Source organism: Ambystoma mexicanum, chromosome 2p (genome assembly GCF_040938575.1).
Source record: "Ambystoma mexicanum isolate Mex_15411 chromosome 2p, UKY_AmexF1_1, whole genome shotgun sequence".
Taxonomy (NCBI): domain Eukaryota; kingdom Metazoa; phylum Chordata; class Amphibia; order Caudata; family Ambystomatidae; genus Ambystoma; species Ambystoma mexicanum.
In genome coordinates, this window is record NC_090923.1 from 773,634,472 (window position 1) to 773,658,399 (window position 23,928).

Sequence of the window (23,928 nt, forward strand, 5' to 3'; positions counted from 1 at the left end):
TACGTCTATCTTTTGCCTCTTAAGATACAACATGACTTTATTTCGCTTCAGATAACTGTTAAGCCCTCTAACGTTCCACGTTAATATCCTAAGGTCCCCCATGGCCTATCAGTAGTTTCCTCCCCCCATCCGAGGCAATCCCTCCCCACTTTGCAGACACCCAATCCCGATTTCACTCCCAGGCTCATACAAAAACTAAAACACCCCAAACCCCTAACCCAAACAACTGCCCAGCTCCATCCCTGGATCTCAGGCATCCCTGTGTTCGGTCCTCTCTGGGAAACCCAAATAGAGAACCCGACAGGGTGTCACCCCACTAACAGTGACTAAACTAAACACAAAAAAGGGGGTGTAAAGAGCGGCCTCTGGAGGCTCCTCTCCCTCGCAACCATGTCCGTGCTCACGGACCATGTTTCATAACCACTGACATGTTCTCCAGCGAGTTCAATGACTATATTCAAGTCCCAATGTTCGTAACCCGACCGGGCCCACAGCGTTACTTATCTCGTCTTTTTTTCACCAGCCGTCTGAACATCTGGCTCCTGAGGGCAGTTTTGCGCATCCAGCCACTCCATGGCATCCTCCGGAGTGTCAAAGAACAGCAGCTTGCTCTTAAAGAAAACCTTCAGTTTGGCCGGATAGAGCAACATGTATTTAAACCCCGCTTCCCGCAATCTCCTCTTTACCGATCCAAAGTTCATACGACTGCGCTGTACCTGCAGGGTATAATCAGGATAGGCAGTTATGTTCGCCGCTCCTCGTTGTATTGTGCCTCCCTTGCGGAAGTGTTCGAGGATCCTTTCCCGGTCCCGGTAATTAAGGATCTTGGCGATCACCGGCCTGGGCGGGTTTCCCGGCGGTGGCTTCCTAGTTAAGGCCCTGTGCGCTCTCTCCACCGCAAAACCCTGCGACAGGGTGCCTCCTGTGATCTCCTGCAGTAGCATGTTCTCGATAAATTCCGTGGGATTATGGCCCTCAGTTCCCTCCGGCAGGCCCACGATATGGATGTTGTTCCTCCGGGCGCGTCCTTCCGCCTCCTCCGCCCTATTCTCTAAATTGCCCACACGTTGCACCAGGGCATGGAGTTCACGCTTTTGCACGGCGCAGTCCGCCGCGGTAGGGCCCATTTCTTTTTCCAAAGTCTCCGTGCGCTCTGCCAGAGCACGCACATCCTGCCTTAGGAGGTTCACGTCTTCCTGCACCGCTCCAACCTGGAGTTCCATTGCGGTCTTCAGTTCAGCCACAGCGAGCTGGAGCTTAGTCTCCCAGGTCGCTTTCAGGTCCGCGATCGCAGCGAGGACCTCCTGGTTCGCACCCCCGGCGGCCATTTCCTTGGCCTGAGTTTTATCTTTGCTTCTGGCTCCGTCTGGGCCGGGCGGCGTCTTAGCGTATTCGTCGAGCGTGGGCTGTTTGTTCTTCGCTCTCAGGAGCTTATTAGACATGTCTCCCGTCCTTCTATCCCCGCTCGGATCTGGGGCAGGGTGTCACAGTGCGCTCTTCGGGTGTCCCCTCGCTATCGCCACATCTCCGACACGAAGTTCCTTTGTCCTCCGGCTCCCCCGGCCATCTTGTCTACTACCTAGCTAGGCCAGGTCGCGTCTCACCCTTTGAAGCGCACTTTAGGCCATGAAGAGTCAGGGGCACAGTTTCAGGTCACACCGCACGCTCCCCTGCTATCCGCACGTCTGGTTACAAAGTACCTTCGGCCAGGCCCTGCTCCCTTTCCAGGTCCACGCCGTCGGCCTCGCGGGCCCGGGTGTCCTTAATGACCACGATGCACCCGAGTCATGCTCCTTCACTACCACCACGCTCCAGTGCGATCGTCAGGCACCCAGATCAGCCACTCCTTTGTTCCTTCGTTAAGCGGCGGCGGCCATTTTCTCGTTCATCACACTCTCGCCTCCAAGTCTTCTCTTAGCTTCTTGTTGCGCTTTCACGGTGCAGGCCCGAATCAAAATGTGTCCACACGTGCACCCGAGATTCATGTACGCAGCCATATCAGTCTCAGCCAAATTACATCGGTCCTTGCACGGTTTTCAGTCGGATAATGTGCGGATCTGCGGGAGCCCCCATACAGACACGTCCTTTCACATGGCTTCCTAGCCACGCCCCTTCTGCCTAATAAAGTTCATCAAGGATTTATATATTTGAGTGACACTATGGTATGTGTACTTTTCAAGCTATCTTTATAGGCTTGGCATGATTGTTACCAGGGTTTTACTCAGTTGTCTTGTTCTCAGAAGCACTTGTCTTGTTTTTGGATTTTATTTTCTAACTAATGATATGTTCTTTTTTTTTTTAGAAACGGAAAAGTGAAAATGATGACATAATCACTGTGCACATATTACTGTGTCCATGGCTAGTGTTTCTATATAAGCGCACCTAATGTATCCCACTTTCTCTACATCCACCCAACCTCCTCTCCCCCTCCGTACCATACCACACACCATAGTCCCTCCCTCTTTATTCACCCCCATTTTACCTAATCTTGACTACCCTGCCTACTCACCCTACTTACACATATTGTGTACCCCCATTGTGTCTTTACCCATCCAAACACTTTACCCACACCCTAACTACCCTTAACCAGCCTAACACCATCTTCTTGACCATTACCCACTCAATCTACTGATACAGAATCTATTCATGCTTTTGCACCTTTCTCCCAATATATCTTATACTGTATATATCTCAAAATATAACTTCCAAGGACAACTGAATAAAGACATTTATATTTGTGTAAAGAATTTTACTCGTTTTGAAAAGAAATGTATAGACGCTGCGTAACACACCACGGCTAGGCAACAATCAATACATATATACTGCAAAAATACTGATTTTCACATTTTGAAAATACTTTTATAATACATGTTCATCCATTTTTGGGAAATTAATATACTATGCTACAGCAGTGGTTCACACTGCTACTGTGCAATGTATGAAAACGCACGGAAGGTTCAATATGGGCTCTTATATGCACTGTAAATAAAGGGGGTAGGAATTTGATTTGAGAATCTGAGTTGGCCATATATCTCTCTGTTTGCATGCTCCCTGTCAAAGTTCTGTCTATATAGTTGAACTGAAATAATCACTTCACAAAAAAGGCTAAACACATTTTACTTTGCTAGCATGGCTTGGTTAAATAATTGTTCCCTTGTAGTTATAACGTTGCCATTCATGTTCACCCTCATAATCATACAGTATTTACTGCATGCAATATTTCTGGAATACTGTATGACATAAATAACTCATGAACCAGTAATACAACAGATGTAAAAACAAGCAGTATTTGAATTCTCGGCTGTGTTTATGGATATAGCCTCATTTTTAATCTAGGCTTTAGGAATTTGTAAAACAAAGATATGACAGTGAAACTCAATATAACAAGGAGATAGTCACATTGAAAGACTTGCAAATGAGCATTTCTCATGAAGACAATACAAGGAAAAGGACTGGGTCTATACATTAACGCACCTTTGGTTTTTCTCAGCTCTTTCATCAAGTACTGGGCTTCCTCTTGGATACGTTCCTCGATGCTTCTTTTTCCCATACCAAAATTTCTTAAGGTCATGAGGGAAAACCGTCGAATCTGCTTCCACTGCTCTCCATTGAGAACCGTGATCCCTGCAATGAAGACATATAAGGTTTTACACACTTCAGATGAGCCCCTTTTGCGAAATACACGGTAAAAAAAGAAAGTACAAAACCATTACATTTTTTTAATTTTTTTATTTATTTGGCTGAGGAACAATCTCAACCTTTCAACATTGTTTCATTCAATCATATTGTAGATTACAGTTACAAAGTAAAACAATTGACAAAATACATTTCAATTCACTGAAAATACTAAAAATCCACAAAGGAAAAAGGGAAAGGAAACAATTTGAAATAAAATAATAACATTTCTCAATGATTCCAACACGAGTTAAAATGTCCTTATTTATCTCTCCCTTTCATTACTTCAAGGATATTGGGATTTGCATTTGTCATCACAGTGCATCAGAAATAGTTTGCAAATGTTACTGTTCTACTACACTACGCTGGTCCAGATTCAGTGCCTGTAGAAAATGTAAAATTGCCTATCTTATTGCTTTAGACTCTGTGTGGAATAGAGCTTCCCACAAACCTTGTGCATTTAAATAGTTGCATGCATTAAAATGATTTTAAAAAAAGAAAATTATCAAAGATATTAGTTCATCACACTCAACTATGAGATATTTGAAAGTTTCACAAGCTTGATTACAAAATCAGAACATTAAGTCTGTTTGAGATGATAACTGCCATCTTGCTGCTATTTCCTTATTCTGCCGCAGGTTAAATCTAAAGTGCATAAGTATGACACAATGTTGCAGATTTGCAGATTTCATCAAATAGGTTGCTGGTACTCCATATTCTTTTAATAAGAAAGGATTTTGACTGATGTCTTTATATAGCATTCATTTTTCCCTTGTCTTGATCCAGTTATGTTGCTATAACTTCATTTTTGCTTTGTCAGGATTAGTTAAGAGAAGATCAATCATAATATCTGCATTGTGTTAAGACTTATGCACCTTTGATCTCCAGAGCTTAATAAAGGCATCATTTCATGTACTAACATAGCCAGATAATATTGACAAAAGGCCATTGCTACTGTTTACAAGTACACATTTACGAAATAGTGAACACAGCTTCCACTTGTAAGCAGCATTTAGTGATATCAGACCTAATTTGTATCTGATTGTAGCAATAGGTATAGATAAATGTCATTTCAATAAGTGTTCCAATAGCTCCCTTCCATTTTTGCCCAATAAGTGTAAGGTTGCTATTGATTCGAATCAGCTCTGCATAGCACGATGGGTGTTACTTTTTGTTTGTAATAGGTTAGAAGCGGACTGATTGAGCATTTAGTGTATCTGCTGCTAATAATTCACGCTTGTGATATAGCCGTGGCTAATTTTGATTTTAAATGTACGTGATAAGGTAGATCTGACGGGTGACTATTCACGTTGACACCTAAATAAGTGTAGCTACATATCAACTGAAGTTTCGCATTTTGAAGTTGCCAGCTCCCAATTTTATTCCGTTGTTTCAGGTTCCCAAATTGGACGACTTGTGTTTTTTTGGTATTGATTGATATGTTAATGCTTTGAGCATATTGGGCTAGAACTTCCAGCATGGTCCTCATACCGTTAGGTGTTTTGGAGATCAGGATGAGATCGTCCACATACAACATCTATTTAATTGATTGTCCATGCAATGTAGTCGAGTCAGTCACTAGACTTGTAAAGCACTTGCTCATATTGGCAATAAAAAAAATTAAAGAGTGCTGAGGCAAGTATACAACCCTGCTTTACGCCTTGTCCAGTTTCCATTACCACCTACAATAAACCATCCAATCTCAGCCGTATCTGTATAGTTGTTTATGAGTGGAGCTTGTACAGCCATTTCAGAATGTGCCGTGGGCATTTCAATTCCATTAGCTTTTTAAAGAGTAATTCTCTAGGCACCGTATCAAATGCTGTACAGAAGTCCACAAAGGCCATATACAACGGTTGTTTCCTCTGATGTTCATGAGCTATGATCGCAGTAAGTGTAATAAAGTTAATGCTTGTACCGAGACCAGGAACAAATCCCATCTGGGAAGGAGAATTTTCTTTAGTGAGCCGCTGATTAAATTATCTCAATACCAGACGGGCAAAATATTTTCCTGGACAGTCAAGCATTGCTATAGACCTATGTGATGTCGGGTCAGTTCTATCCCCCTTTTTGAAAATCAGAATGATGACCGATTTCCTCCATAAGGGAGGAATTTTCCCATTGCGCATAATTTGACTAAATATTAAGTAAAGAATAGACGCCCAGGCCTGAGAATTTTGCTTTATCATACTATTGTCGAGGCCATCCGGTCGAGGGGCCCTGGAGTCACTAAGCTTCGAAATGTATAATAATATGTCGTCTCGATCAAAAGAAATGTGATGGTCCTGCTTGATCTCATTGATGTTTCTCTGACATTCTAACAAGGGTGTCTTATAAACAAGGTTATAATAGTCACTCCAAGAGCGTTCTGTGATGGCATTTATTTGATCTGAGGCTTTATGCAATGCCTCATTTAATAGCGACAATATTCCTGCAGACGTTTTTGCTGCCATCTGCTTTAGCATTTCATCTCCATCCCTTCGGTATTGTAAAGCCTTTCTTCTTTGAATCCAATTTTTATGGACTGTTTTAAGGTGTTTCGATTGGGCTAATCTTTCAAGCTGTGGGACGTTTATCAAATCACGTATTCTTTGCCTCAAAAGTGCTTTTCTTTTTTTTAGAGTCTGGTCGAATACATGGAGGTGTTTATTGCCACACCATCTATCTTGTGTTTTTACTTGCATACCATTACTAATGCCAGTTACCAAAGGAGGAAATGGGGTCTTTCATATATTGCCTTAATGTTCCTCAAGGACTCACCATAACCATGACCGAACCTTTCAAATGATGGAAGTGATCCCCTTGTGATGAAATCATCTCCGTGGTCAATCAACGCTTCTTTAATTGCTTCATATCCGCATAGTACAACCACACGCCGGGGGCCCAGATACATGGTGAACACTGGGCCATAGATATCACGAAGCTGCATAGAGGAAAACATAATACAGTCATGCTCTTTCTTAGCCTACATGTACCACATGCACATTGTTATGTTTTATTAAATTAAATGTTTGTGTAATGCCACCATGCTGTCAGCAAAGACTCGAAGTGTCCAACAAATTTGAATAATTTTTAAAAGCAGGCCCGTTTATTCCCAAACTTCTTTCATTTCAACACCACATGGCCTATGCTGAGCTTCTTCTAGGCCATTTTGAATGCAGAACAGTTCCATTGTCCTGTTCTGGGAAGCTTTGCTATATTTCCTCTACTATTACCTGGCAAGAGATTCTGACGTACTTTTTTTTTTTACATGAATGTTACTTTGTGTATTGTTAAGGTCTGCTCATATATAGTTGCCCATCTTTCTAGACAGATGCCTAGGTGAAAGTTCTTTCACACATGAAGAAATCGAACTATCTCTACAACACACTATCACTACTAAAGTCGCATAGTCCTGGGCAAGATGTCGCTTCCTACACGCCCGAGACAAACAGACAGTGGTGGCAGCAAACGAATACATCAGACTCCATTGAGCAGCAGTCACACGCTGGTGGATGGACGGTGGGGTTGTGGGTGTGGGACGGGGCCGGGAGGGTTGGTGTGAAAATCCAAATGGGCAACACTCCACAAAGCAAAACACGGGTTGTACTGGGATAAATGAAAGGGGGAAAAGGATATACAGCAGGGCGCAATGTCAGCAAAAGAAAATGTTTTAAAAAAAGCTTACACTAGGGCTACAAAGACAACAACGTTTGAGGGAACGGAGGGGCACGTTTGGGGTGTACACGCTGCTGATGTTTCACGTTCTGAGGCGTGACAGGACAGAGAGCGACAGCGACCACGCAGAAGAGAAATGGCACAAACAAGCGCAGCGTGATTTTGAAGATGCGAGTCCCATATCTTGCTTTACAGTGCCACAACGTGTGATGTAGTCGTCTGCAGAGGGAATAAGGCATGCAGGCATTTGTGACTGGGATTTGGCCACTTCTGTTCAACAATGCGCTGTGCCCCTCTAAGGATCTACATGACCAGAGGAATGTTTGGCATCTGTAAACTGGAATGTTTGGCATCTGTAAATTGCTGGTGTTCTGCCCTTTTCAAAAGGATATTCTGAATGCCATTTAAGCTACACTCTGCCTTCTACACTGATGCAGCAAATAGTGTGTCCAAATGAAATGGTTGGTGATGTAATGTGTGGGTAGAAAGCGTAACATCTTGAGAGCCTGGAGTCCAGAAGTTGTATGACGGTGTGGGTGAATGGGGATGATGCTATTGAGAGTTAGGCAGTTGACTGTGCGGCTATGGGCTGGCCAATGTGCGAGCTATGCACGACTAAAGTGAACTACAATGAACCTCCTGTATAGCAAGAAGGAGAGTCGAAGGTAAGCATCAATTTCTTTGTTATGTTTCCTTTATTTTCCTTTTTTTCCCATTTTGCATGACGCAAGCAATACATAAAGGCAAAGAAATGCAATGGAGAGACCTGGGAAAAGAGTGATGGTAATATTGAGGACCTTGTAAGATGGAGGACCATATGTGCACTAAAGGGGCACATATGGTCCTCCATTTTACAAGGCCCTCAATATTACCATCACTCTTTTTTGGCACTAAAGGGGCACAGCAGTCAGGCACATGCAAAAGGTAAAGAGTGGTGCTCAGCCAAAAAAAAAAAGTGCCGAATTGTGCCCACTTGATAATAGGAAGAGATATAAAAGCAGTCTGGCAGCAGGAGGAAAAGTGACTCGTAGTCAGGGATATGCTGGGATGGAATTGCCTTTTATTTCTATGTCATTTTGTATTATTACTTTTATTTATGTGAGGTGGATATAGTGTTTCTACTGGAAATACCATACAACATGATATACAAGGACAGGTCAAGAGTCCCTTGTCTGCACGTTTTACAGTGGGTGACTGTTAGGCAAGATTGTGTGCAGTATCATTTGGAAGAGTACAGCAACCTTGACCTCCTTGCAATAGGAACCCAACCTTTGGTATAAGTCTGTCCAACACAGGTTGGCAGTGTGGCTGAGCAGCCAGGCTTATCTCAAGAGGGGTCAATGTGAGCAGTCAGGTTGTAACACAGAATTTTATTCAAATACACACTTACACTGAAGGTTTCTTGATTAAACAATTATTCATTTATTTAACAGTCAGTTATATAAGCCTTTTTTAGACAAAACATGTAACAATTATAATACACCCCAAATCACACTCTTAGTTTCTCTAAATTCGATGATACTCATTGGGGATGGCACAAAGACATTTCCTACACCCTCAGGTGACCTAAATAGCTAGGACACTGTGGACATTGATTTATCACTGCTATAGTTAAAGCAATACTGAGTTTGTTGCAAAAAGCTAGATATAGGAATAAAACAAAGTTTAACAAAGCATTCATAAACTGGTAAGTACTTTTAAAACCCTCCAATGCAAAGTAAATTAACCCTTTCCTGGGGGAAAGGCAAAAGCACAAAGTCAGAGGTAGAAGAGTCTATCGGGAGCCAGGACAGCCAATGTTAGTTGATCAAAGTCTAGGGGAGCTGAAGATCTTCTTTGCAGGTAAGTAAAAGTCTTGCACAATGTTTTTAGAAACTCTTGTAGAAATAAGATAACTTGAAGGGCCACAAGCTGGGAGGCTTGTGAGGGGCAAAGATGCTTTGCAAGGTTAACCAAGACAAGTCTCAACTGAGAACAAGTAAGGCTACACCACAAGAGGTAAGTTCTCTTAGAATTTACTGTACCTTTGGTTATAAGAAATTATTCCAGCTTGCTTCTGTTCCTGTACAGCTCTAAAGATCCTTGTGTTCCTGTGCCTCAGTCATGGGAACAAGAGGGAGGACATCTGGGGACTCCTGCACTGCAATGGGAAGATCGGCAGCAGCAATGGGCAAACTTCGATTCAGCAGCACTTCGCGGTTTCAGCTCCTCGCGTCAGACAGCAAACAGCAACACTGTGGTTCTCGGATACCACTTCAGACTTTCCTCACATTTGGGGCCCAGCACTCTGTTGTGGTGGCTCAGGCTTGGTCAGTCCTGATTCAGGAAAGTCAGGAGGATCTGTGTGGTGATCGGGTCCAACTTAAAAGTGACCCACTCGATTTGGTGTTCCTCTCCCTGGCACTTCGGTCCCAGTAGCGGCAGTAGCAGTGGAAGTACATCGAGCTCTGAGAGGATGTCCAAATGAGTTCACTTTGGAGTTGATTGGTTCCACTAACTCAAGAGAAGGAGTCTTCCTTGCTGGGCTTCTCTAGTCGATATGAATTCGGAGTTACAGCACAGCAGGGTTTCACTGGGCAAACCAACGGTCCAGGAGTTGCAGCAGGCTTCTCTTCCAAGTTCTCCTTCGGATTCCTTCGTCCAGTGGTCGACTCTGCCTTCCAAGCCAAAACCCTCACCTTTTATGCAGGTTTCACCCATTCTTTCCAGCCTTGCAGTCAATCACACAGCAGGGTGACTGTCCTTGCCAGACAGCCAGCCGGCCAATCACCTTTGGGTGCATTCCTGTAACCAAGGGGATTAAGCACAGGGAGTTTCGGCCCTTCCCTCACTTCCTGCCCCTGCCAGACACACTGGAGCCAGAGGTGGGATTCACATGTGAATCCTGCCAAAGATAAATGAACAAAGGGACCAAACCTGGTTTTGTGCATCGAGTAAATCTTTCTGACTAGAAAAAAAAAGAAGACTGGGGCCATTTTGACAAAATGGGCACCAATGGGTGCCTTACTGGAGCTGCGAAAGCAGCCTGCGGTAAAAACACACAATGGTAGTAACAAGTAAACCACTGCTACCAGCCATTAATGGTAGAAAGGGTAACATAAAAAAAAATGTTACATGAGAAACTAGACAAAGGGGATATTAAGAAACCCCCCCTGCACCCCACGGTAAGATAGTGTTTACTGGGTCTAGAAAGTTACAAAATGAAAGTAAAGTAAATTTCACTTCCCTGCTCACTTCCCTGTTTTACCAAGAGAATGTATTTAAACCTTTATGAAATCTAAGAAACTTCCTTGTTACACTGCACTGAAGGCGCTGTGTGTCAAAATGCAAAGATGTTGCGTATGAAGTTTGTCAGACTCCACAGTCAAATGAAACACAGAGTATAAATCACACAAAAAAAACATGAGAGAGTGGGAAAACATTCTCACTTTTCTCCAGGTTAGAAATTAAATGTCCTAAATTCCAGCAAAAGGGTTGTGGGTCTCTAAGGTAGTGAGGAAATATCACACGTCTGAGAATTCTCCCCAACCCCCCCCAAATCAAGGGATAGGAGGATTTAATCCACTCTTACAGTCGGTCATACATTCTGGAAAGACCATCAGTATTTTGGTGATTACACCCTGACCTGTGTTCTATGGTGAAATCAAACCCCTGAAGGCTGATTGACCATCTTAATAATTTAGGATGTTCCCCTTTCATCTGCATTAAGCATCTCAAGGCTTGGTGGTTTGTTTGAATTACAAAAGTATATCCATACAATTATGGTCTAAACTTCTTCAAAGACCACACAGTGGCAAAACATTCACGTTCTATGGTTGCCCACCTTATTTCTCGGTCCTTCAGTTTCCTACTGATGAGGCGGATAGGGTGTTCCCTGCCTTTCTCATCAGCACTGCACCTATTTGAAGCCTCAGTTTGTACAATAAAGGTTTGGTTGTAGTCAGGAGCTCTCAATACTGGAGCTTGACAAAGGGCTTTCTTAAGTCCTTCAAATGCCTTAGTGCACTCCTCATTCCACCTGATCTTCTTGGGGAATTTGGGTGAGAAGATCACATTCAAGGGAGAAACTATGGTCCCATAGTTCTCTATGAAGATCATATAGTAACCATTGAGACCCAAAAAGACTCTCACCTGGGTTTGAGTAGTAGGGGTGGCCCAGTCTTGTACTTTGCTAGGCAGTGGCCTTATTCCACCTTCTCCTATCTCATGTACAATGTAGACCACTTTACTCTGACCAATTTGACACTTGTTTGCCTTAATGGTCAGATGGGCCTGCTCAAGAGCCTGCAATACATATCCTAAGTGGTCAATATGCTCTTCCCAAGTATGGCTGAACACTGCAATGATATCGATGTATGCCATGCAGAAGTCCTCCATCCCATTCAGACCATTAATTACCATCCTTTGAAAGGTAGCAGGTGCATATTCTGGTACAAAAGGCATAACCTTAAACTGGTAGAGGCCTCCTGGGGTGGAAAATGATGTTTTTTCCTTGGCATGGTCTGTCAAAGTTATTTTCCAGTAGCCTGAGGTTAGGTAAAATGTACTGAGGTACTTGGCTGAACGAAGTTTATCCAGCAGCTCATATGTCCTATGTAAAGGATGGGCATCAGTCGTGGTGACTGCATTAAGAGATCTATAGTCGACACAGAATCTCAACTCCTTAGTTCCTCTGGAGGAACTTGACCTCTATGTCCTTGGTCTCATCGGGACATGGTTCGCGGCTAGCTCTGTCACAAGCTTTGATACTCTCCTCCCTGATGGCTACAAGGTCCTTTCAGCACCCAGGTCCAACCGTTCCGGATGGGGTGTAGCCCTCATCTTTCCTGAGTGGATTCCTGCCTCTGTCATTCCCACGCAGGCCTATTCCTCTTTTGAATGCCTTGTCTGCAAGCTCTCTCTCTCTCCTAGCCATTCCCTTACTGTGGCTACCATCTATCGGCCACCTGGTCAGATCTCCTCCTTCCTCTCTGAGTGGGCGGACCTCACCTCTTCCCTCCTGGTCTTGACCACTCAACTCATCCTTCTTGGAGATTTCAACATCCATCTGTATGCTTCCTGTCCCTCCTCAGGGCTCTTTCTTGACCAGTATGAATCTCTCTCACTCTCTATTCTCCCCTCTGGCCCAGCTCACTCTGCAGGGCACACTCTGGATGTTCTGATCTCCTCAGACCTTCCGCTTTCTATCGCTATCACCACTCCTCTCCCTGGAGTGATCCCTTTCCCCTTTACTCCCAGTTCACCCTCTCTACTCCTCAGACCAAGCCAATTCCTGCACTTCCACCCACCTTCTTAGTCATCTGACCCATGAAGCACTTGTCAGTTGAGGATTTCGCCACCACTTTCTCTCATGCCCCTCCCCCTTTGGTTGACTCACACCTTGACACAGCCCTTTCCACGCTTCACTCTGCTATGTCTGATACTCTCGATGTTCTTGTCCCTGTCATGACGATCTGCCTGAAGCCCAAAGCCAAGTGCAACTCCTGGTACGACTCGGACCTCGTCACTCTCAAACGCAAGTGCAGGGTGGCTGAGAGGAAATGGTGTACGTCTGGTACATCCTCTGACAAACTGACCTTCCTCCTGCTCCAAAGGCAATACCGACTCTCTGTTCTCACCAAGAAGAGAGCTCACATCCAAGCCTGCATCTCTGCAGCATCGAACAACTCGGCTGAACTGCTGCAGTCTCTACCTCTCCTGTCCCTTCCCAGGCCCTCTGCACAGAACTGGATTCTCATTTAATCTCTAAAACTCAGGACATCATGTCCTCTCTCTCCTCCTCTCCCCTTCCACCCTCTACTCTCTGCTCCTCTTTTGGCCCTTCTTCAGCCATCTCTCCTCCCTACTTCTCTGCCTTTCCCCTGTTCTCCCCAGATGAGGTTACTAGAAAGTCTTGTCAAAACAGGTTCTTCCCTATTTCTCCAAAGCCATCAAGGACCACATTGACTCCCTAGCTCCTGCTCTAGACAATTTTAGCAACCACTCCTTTGCCACTGGAGTATTCCCTTCCCCCCAGAAGCACTTGCTTGTGCACCCTCTTCTTAAGAAACCTTCAGCCGGCCCGTCCTTCCCGGCCAACTATCGGCCAATCTCCATCACTCCTTTCCTGGGCAAACCCCTGGAAAATCTGGCCATCTCCCAGCTCAATCTACACACTGAATCTGTTGGTTGTCTTCATGTTCATCAGTCTGGCTTCAGAGCTGCCAGAAGCATAGAAACTGCTCTCCTGAACATCAGTGAAGGCCTGCTCTCCAACCTTGATTCCAACACCCCCTGTGTCCTCATCTTACTTGAGCTCTCTTCTGCCTTTGACACGGTCAACCATGCCATCCTGCTCAACCGTCTCTGTGATAACCTGGCATGGCTGACTTCTTTCCTCTTTGATCGACCCTCCCCGGTTCAACTTGGGTCCTTCATCTCCTCTATCTCCAGCTCTACCTGTGGTGTTCCAAAGGGCTATAACCTCTCTTCCTGGCTGTTCAACCAATACCTAGCACTTCTTGGCCACCACATTGCCGCTCTCTGCCCCAACCTCCAGTGCTATGCGGATGACACTCAGTTCATTTTCAGGCTACCGTCAGACACCTCTTCTCCCTCTCTCATCTCTGACTGCTGTCCGCCATCCAGGAGTGCTGTGCCACCAATAATCTCTGCCTTAATCCCAGTAGGACTGAGATTCTCCTCATCGACACACCCGTTCCCTCCTTTCCTATCACTCTCTGGCAGGCCTCTCTTGGACATGTTCCTGCTCCTACCTGTGAGGCTATAAACCTTGTGGTCATCTTCGACTCCACATCTTAGACATCTCTAAGAAGTCACGCTACCAGCTGCACTTCCTCAGAGGTATTCTTCCTTTCCCCTCCTTCCCCCAGAAGCTCACTGTCTCCGGAGCTCTGGTACTATCTAGGCTGGATTATTGCAACAGCCTGTTTCTATATCTGCCTGGTTCTACTCTCCGCCCTCTGCAACTCATCCAGAAGAGGACTGCAAGAATTGTCCTTGTCCTCAAGTCCAGGGATCGTATCTCTCCAGGACTGATATCTCTGCACTAACTCCCAGTGGCTGTGAGGATTAAGTTCAAAACCCTCTGCATTGTCCACAAGACCTTCTGTGGCCTGGGGCCTCAGTACCTTCAACTCCCTCTTCCTAAATATCTTCCTTCTCAAACTCTTCGCTCTTCCGCCTCCAACTCCCACAGGACCAGTCGCTTCTCCAAGCAACAAGTTGGTGGTAGATCTCTTTCTTCGGCTAGAGCCTCCCCCTGGAAGAGCTTCCCTGACTCCCTGAAACTTGAGGAGAACCATTGCTGGTTCTGGAAGCAACTCAGAAACTTTCTCTTTGCTTCTGCTTTGTCTCCTGCTCTCCCCTGCTGAATTTCCTGGCTGAATCTGAAACTGCACTGGTTACCTGGCTACCCTCTGATCTCGGGCCCAGTTCTCCTCCCCCACCAGTCACTGCCTCCTGGCAACCCCCGCACTTGGGGACTGTTTTCTGTATCCCTACAGTCCCACTACCAGCACTTGACTCCTGATGTCTGCATTTACCCTTGCAATTGCCACCAACGGGCTGCACTTTCACTTATTGTTTATTTATTCTATTATCTCATGTACTGCACTGTTCCCTCCCCCTTCCACTATTATCTCATGTACTGCATTGTCCCGTCCCCCTTCCCATGCACTTGCACAATCTGAATGACACCTGGCCTAGTAGGATTGTTGTCTCTGTCTACCCTCTGTTCCCCGTCCCTTGCCTTGTCACGCCTTGAATCACTTGGGTATAGGCACGTTATAAATGCCATATCATATCATATCATGTCCTGCTTTTGGCACTAGTACAACAGAATTAGCCCATGGACTTGTAGATGTCTCTATTACTCCAGGATCAAGCATCTTCTTGACCTCTTCCTTTATGTGGGTTCATACATGGTTTGATATTCTGTAACCCCTGCTTTTGACAGAGGAGGGTCCCATCATCCTAATACCGGGCATTGGCATCTCTGGGCAAAGAACACACTCTGGAGCACAGCAGGATGCTCAGATCGATTTAAAAAAGTCATCAGGTTTATTTCCTCCAGCAGGCACATCATACAGGACATCTCTGGGACTCTGCGACAATTCTGAGTATTTCCTGCCTTTTAAACCCTTCTTGGTTGGCTATGCTCCCTATCTGTGATGTGTAGCTCTCTCATAGGTTCAAACCCTCCAATACAAGCCCCTTCCTCTTCTAGGGTTGGCTGACTGGGCTGCCAATTCACAAAAGCTCCCAGGCCATACCTACATCTGTAACTGATTAATATTGTGTGTGCTGTACCTGACCTTTAGAATGGGAACACCAATGACATCAATCCTGAGACAATTTTAGCAACTGTATCATGGTTTCCTGTCCCAGAGGCCCAAATATGGGCATCAGCTGTATCCTCGCTGCTAATTGAACCAACTGAATGCATCACCCACTATCTTCCCTTGACTACTACCTCGCTCACATGGCTTGTCACTGTGAAGAATAGAGAAAAGAAGCCCAATCATCATGTCGTTAACTACCAAACTCTCACTGAACTACCATGAGGTAATTCTTTCTTCATTTCAACATGGTTTAACAGAAATTCACTTATTTGTATGCGCAGCATCCACCTTAGAGTGCCTGACTTTGTCTTGAACATGGCTGACCAATTATGAAATGCCTGACCAACCTATTTTTACCCCACAATAGATCCTCCTTTAAAGTTTTTTTCTATAAGGCACTACATTTCTGATTTCTACAACATTTAGAGTCATTGAACACCTCAACAAGTTATTTACATTGGGTTTGAGGAGGAGTGGGTCTCTCTCCATTGCATTCAGTTTGAGAGGGAGGGGCTATTCATTCCTTTACAAGACAGTCACCAGTGAGAATATCATGCTGGCCCCAAAGGGTCAAGCCTGGTGTCAGTGAAAACAGGGAGGTATACTGATTTAACCAAGCTTTGTACTCCTTCTTTTGTTTTAGAGTCAGATCAGAAGACAGATTAACTCCTATTTTTCCATCTAAAGCTTGTCCCCTGAGAAAGTCAGGTAGAGGTTCACTCTCCCCCTCCTCTTGATCAGATGGTAAGAGTAAAGCTCCTGGGCCTGGTCTAGATGCATATGCCTTTAGGCGGTTGGTGTGAAAGTCCCTGGGGGCCTCCTTGGGGTTGCCCAAGTCCACCAAATAATTGACCTCTCCAAGTCAGCCCACAGCCTTGAAGGGTCCAATCCATTTGTCCTGTAAGGCCCTGTGCCTTGTAGGTACCATAAATAGAACTAGCTGGTCTTGAATAAACTCAACCATGTTGGCCTTCTGGTCATGCCAATTTTTATCCAGAGCCTGACCTGCTTTCATGTTCTCACTTGCTTCTGTCATCACGTGTGTCATTCTCCTTCGGAGACCTAACACATAGTCAGTCACTCTCACTAGCTTGTGGGAAGGAGCCCTCTCCAACCCTTCCTTGATTAGGGCCTATAGACCTCTAAGCAGATGAACATAGAAGAGCTCAAAGGGGCTAGAGCCAACCCCTTTGTGAGGGACTTCTCTATAAGCAAAGAGAAGGCATGGCAGTAGAATGTCCCACTTTCTTCCAAGGGGTAATTCTAAAACACTTATCATGCTCTTCATAGTTCTATTAAACCTCTCTTCCAACCCAGTGGTTTGGGGATGGTAGACTTTTGAGAACTTGTAGGTCACTCTACAGATTTTCCACATGGTTTGCATGTAGTGGGACATACAATTGGTCCCCCTGTCTGAGATAACCTCGTTAGGAAAACCTACCCTGGTAAAAATACCAAGAAGGGCCTTAGCCACTGCCTGAGGAGTAACAGTTCTTATAGGTATTGGGCCTCATTAGGACCCAGGCGGTAAGGGGTTTACAGCGGCGTAAACAGCGCCGACCCATACCGCCTGATTCCGAGGTCCCTTAGCGCCATGGAGGTTTTAACACCTGCTTTTAGCTGCTTTGAACACCAACATTCTGCTGTTCCCAAAGACACAGGGATACTAAAGAAACACTGACTGAGACTCCAATGGGTTCGTCAGCCAATACATGAAAGTTTCCATTTACCATATGAACTTCTCCTTCAGGGATGAAGGATACAGAGGCAGTGTGGACCCTTGTAGTTTACCCTTGCATCTGGGATCCCCTTTCATATGGCCAGTTGACCTACAAGCATAACATTTATCAAATGTTTTCGGGAATGGGGGCTTCTGCTGATTTCCCTCTGGTTTAGCACCAGAGGTTTCAATAGACTGACCCACATGGCTTACCCTTCTTATTTTTGTGGCCCTCTTTTGGTTGGTTGGATTTAGAATTCTCTTTGTCATCTTTTTTGTGCTGCTTCCCCTCATACTTCTTGTGAGTGGTCCCAGAATCCTTGTGAGTGGCCCTGTAGGCAACCCACAAGTCAGCAGCATTTGCTAGCATCTTGGGACCATTCTCTTTTGAGTCAGCCAAGTGCTGTCTCAGCTCAGGAGAGCAGGCATAAAAAATAGACTCCAACAAAAACAGATTTCTCATTCCTTCATAGGTAGTTACTCTGTAACCCTTAACACCATCCATGTAAGATGTTCAAACATTCACACACCCAGGTAGCCCAAATGTAAAGCAAACACACAATGTAACAACTGTACAATAGATCCCACCGCTGCCTCTAGTGTTGGGCAAGATTGTGTGCAGTATCCTTTGGAAGACTACAGCAACCTTGACCGCCTGGCAATAGGAACCCAACCTTTGCTATAAGTCTGCACTTCACAGGTTGGTAGTGTGGCTTAGCAGCCAGGCATATCTCAAGAATGGTCAATGTGAGTAGTAGGGTTGTAACACTGAGTTTCACAGTGACAGTTATTCAAATAAACACTTACACTCAAGGTTTCTTGATGAAACAATTATTTATTTATTTAACAGTCAGTTATATAAGCCTTCTTTAGAAGGGAGCAAAACATGTAACAATTATAATGCACTCCAAAACACACTCTTAGTTTCTCTAAATCAGATGATACCCGTTGGGGATGGCACACACACATTTCCTACACCCTCAGGTGACTTAAATAGCTAGGACACTGTGGACAATGATTTATCACTGCTATAGTTAGAGCAATAATGAGTTTGGTGCAAAAGGTTAGATATAGGAATAACAAAGTATAACAAAGCATTCATAAACTGGAAAGTACTTTTAAAACCCTCCAATGAAACGTACATTGAAAAAGCACAAAGTCAGAGGTAGAAGAGTCTCTCAGGGATCCAGGACAGCCAAGGTTAGTTGAACAAAATCTCTTCTTTGCAAGCAAATACAAGTCGTGCACAATGTTTTTAGAAACGTTTGTAGAAATAAGATCACTTGAAGGGCCACAAGCTGGGAGGCTTGTGAGGGGCAAAGATGCAAGCAAATCTGCAAGGTTAAACAAGCAAGTCTCAACTGTGAACAAGTAAGGCCACACCACAAGAGGTAAGTTCTCTTAGACTTTACAGTACCTTTGGTTAGAAGAAATGGTTCCACCTGACTTCTGTTCCTGTACAGCTCTACAGTTCCTTGTGTTCCTGTGCCTCAGTCGTGGGGACAAGAGGCAGGGCATCTGGGGACTCCTACACTGCAATGGGAAGGTTGGCTGCAGCAATGGGCAAACTTCAATTCAGGGGCACTTTGCGGTTTCAGCTCCTAGCATCTGACAGCAAATAGCAACACTGTGGTTCTCGGATACCACTTCAGACTTTCCTCGCATCTGGGGTCCAGCACTCTGTTGAGGTGGCTCAGGCTTGGTCAGTCCTGCTTCAGGGAAGTCTGGAGGATCTTCTTGGCACTCAAGTCTGACTTAAAATCGATCGACTCAATTTGGTGTTCTCCCTGGCACTTCGGTTCCAGCAGCAGCAGCAGTGGAAGTACAGCCAGCTCCGAGAGGATCTCCAAACAAGTTCACTTTGGAGTTGATTGGTCCCACCAACTCAAGGGGAGAAGTCATCCTTGCAGGGCTTCTCTAGTCAAAACAAATTCAAAGTTTCAGCACTGCAGCAGGGCTTCACCAGGCAAACCAATGGTCCAGGACTTGCAGCAGGTGTCTCTTCCAAGTTCTTCTTCGGATTCCTTCGTCCAGCGGTCGACTCTGCCTTCCAAGCCAAATGCCTCACCTTTTATGCAGGTTTTTCCCATTCATTCCAGCCTAGCTGTCAATCACACACCAGGGTGGCTGTCCTTGACTGATAGCCAGCCGGCCAATCACCTTTGGGAGAATTCCTGTAACCAAGGAGATTAATCACAGGGAGTTTCGGGCATCTCCCTCACTTCCCACAGCTGCCAACAGTTATTAGGCAAAATTGCGTGCAGTATCCTTTGAAAGACTACAGCAACCTTGACCTCCGGAAATTAGAACCCATCATGTGTATTACAGATCATACCAAAGGTTGGGTTCCTATTGCCAGGAGGTCGAGATTGCTGTAGTCTTCCAAAGGATACTGCACACAGTCTTGCCTAACAGTCAACAACAATATTAGAGCATTTCTATGGCCATCTTGCAGAGGGCATATTTGGAAACATGAAATCGAGCTGATGTACATCATATGTTTTTGACATAGTTGTACAGATCGGGTCTTGTTTGGGGAACACAGACAATTATGATTCTTGAGAATTATTGCCTGCAAGCATGGTTCTGTTCATTTTGGTTTTGGCACATTTTGGTGGCATAGCCACTGACATATCACCAACATCATTGCTACAGAGAATAGAGAGAGTAAAGGTGTGCCAGCTGACTTTGTGGTTGGCATGAGAACGGGAAATGATGTGGCATAATTGGCCAAAACATTTGTTGGGTTGAGCTTGTTACACCCCACACTTGAAAGGAATTATAAATTATGAAAACACATAAAGCATGAGGCAGAACACAAATTCAAGTCCAAAGGTCCAGGTCGTAGCAGGTCATCCTGCCATTCCCACCATATTCCTTCACTGGGAGATAAACGGACAACAGCAACACACACACACATGCATTTTGATAGCAATGATAGTTCCCTTTGAGATGCAAGATAGGTAGCAGCCAGCAAACGCATACACATAGATGACAGGTAAATTAATAGCTAGGCCTTAACCCAGAGAAGGAATGGCAATGATAGGACAACAAAGAGACAATAATGTATGCATGTATTTATTTACAGGAGGAACAATGCCCTTCTGATCCCAAAGGAACGTACACTAGATAATAAATCAGATTTGATGGGAAGCAGTGAGCATCTTACAATGGGGTGAGTTTGAGGGACATTCTGACCAGGTTGTGGAAGGGAATAAATGTAACAGTCACCAGGAACAATATATAAGGGGAAATACATAGATTAAGAACAACCAACATTGGACATTTTTAAGTGCAGGTAGGTGGTACGGCCAACTGTGCTCGGAACGTGACCATGATGTGTAAAGTGCTAGAATGGAGACAGAGGAAGTGAGAGACAGAGGCAGGTTAGAGGTGCAGGACAAATGTTAGCTAGCAGGTAAGTGAGAGGTAGGTTAAGAGAGTAAATTGGAGGTGAGGAGGTAGGCTTTTGGTTTGGTTTTGAACAAATCCATGTGGATTGTTTCTCGGATGTACGGGAAAGAGAATTCCATCCAAGTGGAGCAAGAAGAGAGAAAGAGTGGAAGCGAGAGCAATCACAGGTAGGGTGGGGAGCCACAAAAAGGTAGTTGAGGAGGCAGAGCCAAGATTACAAGAAGGCTAATAGAGTTGCATAGAGCAGAATAGATACAGTGGTGAATTTCTGTGGCTAGATTTGTGAACCAGGAGAAATAATTTAAATCTGGCCATGTTTTGCATCATCAGCCAGCCTGGTGACGGTACAAGGAAGTAGATGTGAAGTGAGGGAGTTCAAATAGAGTCTTGGTAGCAAAGTTAATGATCTTGTTGAGAGGACAGAAAACACATTTGGGGAGAGCAAAGAGGATACAGGAGACAGAGGTTAGCCCTAACCGAATACACACGCACACACCTCAGCAAAGACTTGAAGAAATGATAAACACACCAGGTAGCTGGTGTGAAACACTAAGAAACACTAAGAAGTAGAGAATGTGTCACATGATATATATATACACATATGCATACATTAATGCTTCATAGGTTCCTGAAGCTCGGCAGGACTTAAAATTGAAGGCCACACATGGGCCATTCGAATAGCAGGCCTCAAAGCATACAAGATATTTTTTCACGGCAAAAAGGCAGTCAGTTGAAGCTAGTGAATGAGGAATGTGCTGGTAAAGAACAGTAGCTTCAACACAGTGTAAAGTTGGAAAGAGATTGGTTAGGAATAGGAGGTGAAATTCCTTCCCAGGCACAACAGAAGGGAACATGTCTTAACTAGATGTTCCTACCAGAAGCAGGATCCATGAGGGGAGTGGTTATAATGCCACATAGGGATTGACTACGAATATGAATGCTCAATCCGGTCTAACATATTCAGCAACTGAAACATATGACTAATAACATGTCTGCCCATGTTCTTAAAACTAACAAACACAAGGCCACAGGCCTGGTGAGAACAAGACTATATGCACAGGACATAGTCAGTCAAACAGAAGCACATTGCCCACTGTAGGAAAACCTCTGCCTGGGAATGGAAACACATACCATGGATAATGTAAGCTCTTAGCCCAGGGAGAACTCAGTATGTAGGATGAAGGACATTTCAAAGGCTATAGCTGAGCACAGAAGATGCAATAATGATGGTACACCGATGAATTACAGGAATTATTTTAGTCACCAGACCACACGACCATACAGACGTAATGCCACACATAATCCCAACAGGTGTACGGTCCAAGGGCAAAGGGCCTAGGAGCACATTACATGAGGTCATGCACAAAAACCACGGGAAAGGTAGGGGAGAAGTTACATATTTCCAATCAATAGTATGCTGCTGGGTGACACCACTGGAAATGCGAGAACATTAAGATGATGCCAAAGTGTTCATTCTCATGAGAACAGGATGCCAAGAATTGAACTGTTGACAGCCTGTTCACACCTCACAATTTCATTGGTCAGCAATTACCGATGCAGTTCACCCTAAAAAGGCCACAGGAGCTCTGCCAATTGAACACCAAGGATTAAATTAAACATAATACAAATGTTGATTCTCCAATCATAAGTCTGTAAAACGAGAATAGTTCCATCATGAAGTCATTATTATGAAGTGGCTAACAGGGTGGCCACGAGGGGTAGATAGGCCAATAAGGCTAGGCATTCTATAGAGAAATCTTGATTGATCAATCAACAAATAATATTTTCAAAGTATTCTGAAACAATGTTTTGTAATGTCACTGTACTTTCTGCTATATAAGACCACCATTTTGTATTGTTTCTTGAATGATTTTTTCAATTACTCCTGGCCATGGTTGCATGTAATAAACTTTTGTTTTTTTTGCTCCTGTGCACTTAATTGACTTATTTGTATTATATTGTATTATTGCTTTTTGTGTCTTACCCTACATTCTAAATGTTATTTCTTGTTCCATTATGCCAATTTAATCCAATAGTGGCTTGTTTAACTAATATTTCCAAATCAGGAGTACCGATCCATGTCACATGTCTGTGTCACTTTCAGAGCTAGGGCTGTGTTGTGATGTTCCTTTTCACAGCCAGAGTGAGTTTGGCAATTTGGGCTACGTTATTGGCCCATTTGGGCTACATGTAGGTTTCCCTTTCTGGATACTGTTACCAGGCTGCAAAATTGGCACTCGCGATTGGCAAGAAAGAATGTGTCTGGAGCGAGTATGTAATTGTGTTCATGTGGAGGTTTGGTCTCCATGTGCACAGTACTTGTATCTATAACTGCATGTACAACGCGTACTACTAATTTCAGATAGTTTTCCGGAATTGAGCTAGATATTTGTGTTTATTACTTTGTGGCACTCCTCGCATTTGTGGGGTCTCCAGGTGTGGGAGCTGCTAGATTGTGCCACAATATCTGCTAACATTAGAAAAAATGTTTTGTTGTTATTTTTTGATAGAATCTCTTCTGGCAAACCATGGGAAATAAACGATAGTGAGACACGTTTTGGGAGTATAAATAAGCAAATAGGACAGCCCAGGACAGGGGTCGGAACCAGTGTCTATTCCCATGAATCAGAAAGGAACCTACGTAGAGATGAAAATCAGGAATGAAGAGCATAGATTCCTCGTAGATAGGGGGGCACAAAATTGCTCGATAGATCATCACTTGGTTCCAGACATACCTCTGTCAGGGCGACAAAATATCTCAGTAGTAAACCCCGAGTCCAAATCAGTGGCAGTGACAATAGGGCCTTTTACTGAACATTGTCCATTCCTTTTAACAGAGCATTGTGGAGAAAACCTTTTAGGATTAAACCTATTGAAAAAGCTGAGTGCAGTTATCCATTGTACACCAGATGGGTATTTTTGACTTTTTCTCCCCAGAGTATGCCGACTTCTTAATTTATGGCGGAACCCTTAACAGGAGAATTGAGTGAGGTACCAGCTTGCATTTGGGCCGTGAATGACAATGATGTGGGATGTTTGAAAATAGAGCCAGTAAAAATTACATTGAAAGAAGGAATAATGCTACCGCGTATTCCGCAGTATAAAATTTCAGCAGAAGGA

At 44.3% G+C, this 23,928-nt stretch overlaps 1 protein-coding gene across 1 annotated transcript in view; it reads right to left on the reverse strand.

The window, feature by feature from the left end:
• The window catches only part of LOC138566778 (cytochrome P450 2G1-like), a 687,553-nt gene that overhangs the window by 547,142 nt on the left and 116,483 nt on the right, over positions 1 to 23,928 (reverse strand). The window contains exons 2-3 of the mRNA XM_069644429.1: positions 6,436 to 6,598; positions 3,475 to 3,624 (exon numbers count right to left, since the gene is read on the reverse strand). Of these exons, the coding sequence (XP_069500530.1) occupies positions 3,475 to 3,624; positions 6,436 to 6,598 (313 nt within the window). The remainder of the gene's footprint in view (positions 1 to 3,474; positions 3,625 to 6,435; positions 6,599 to 23,928) is intronic.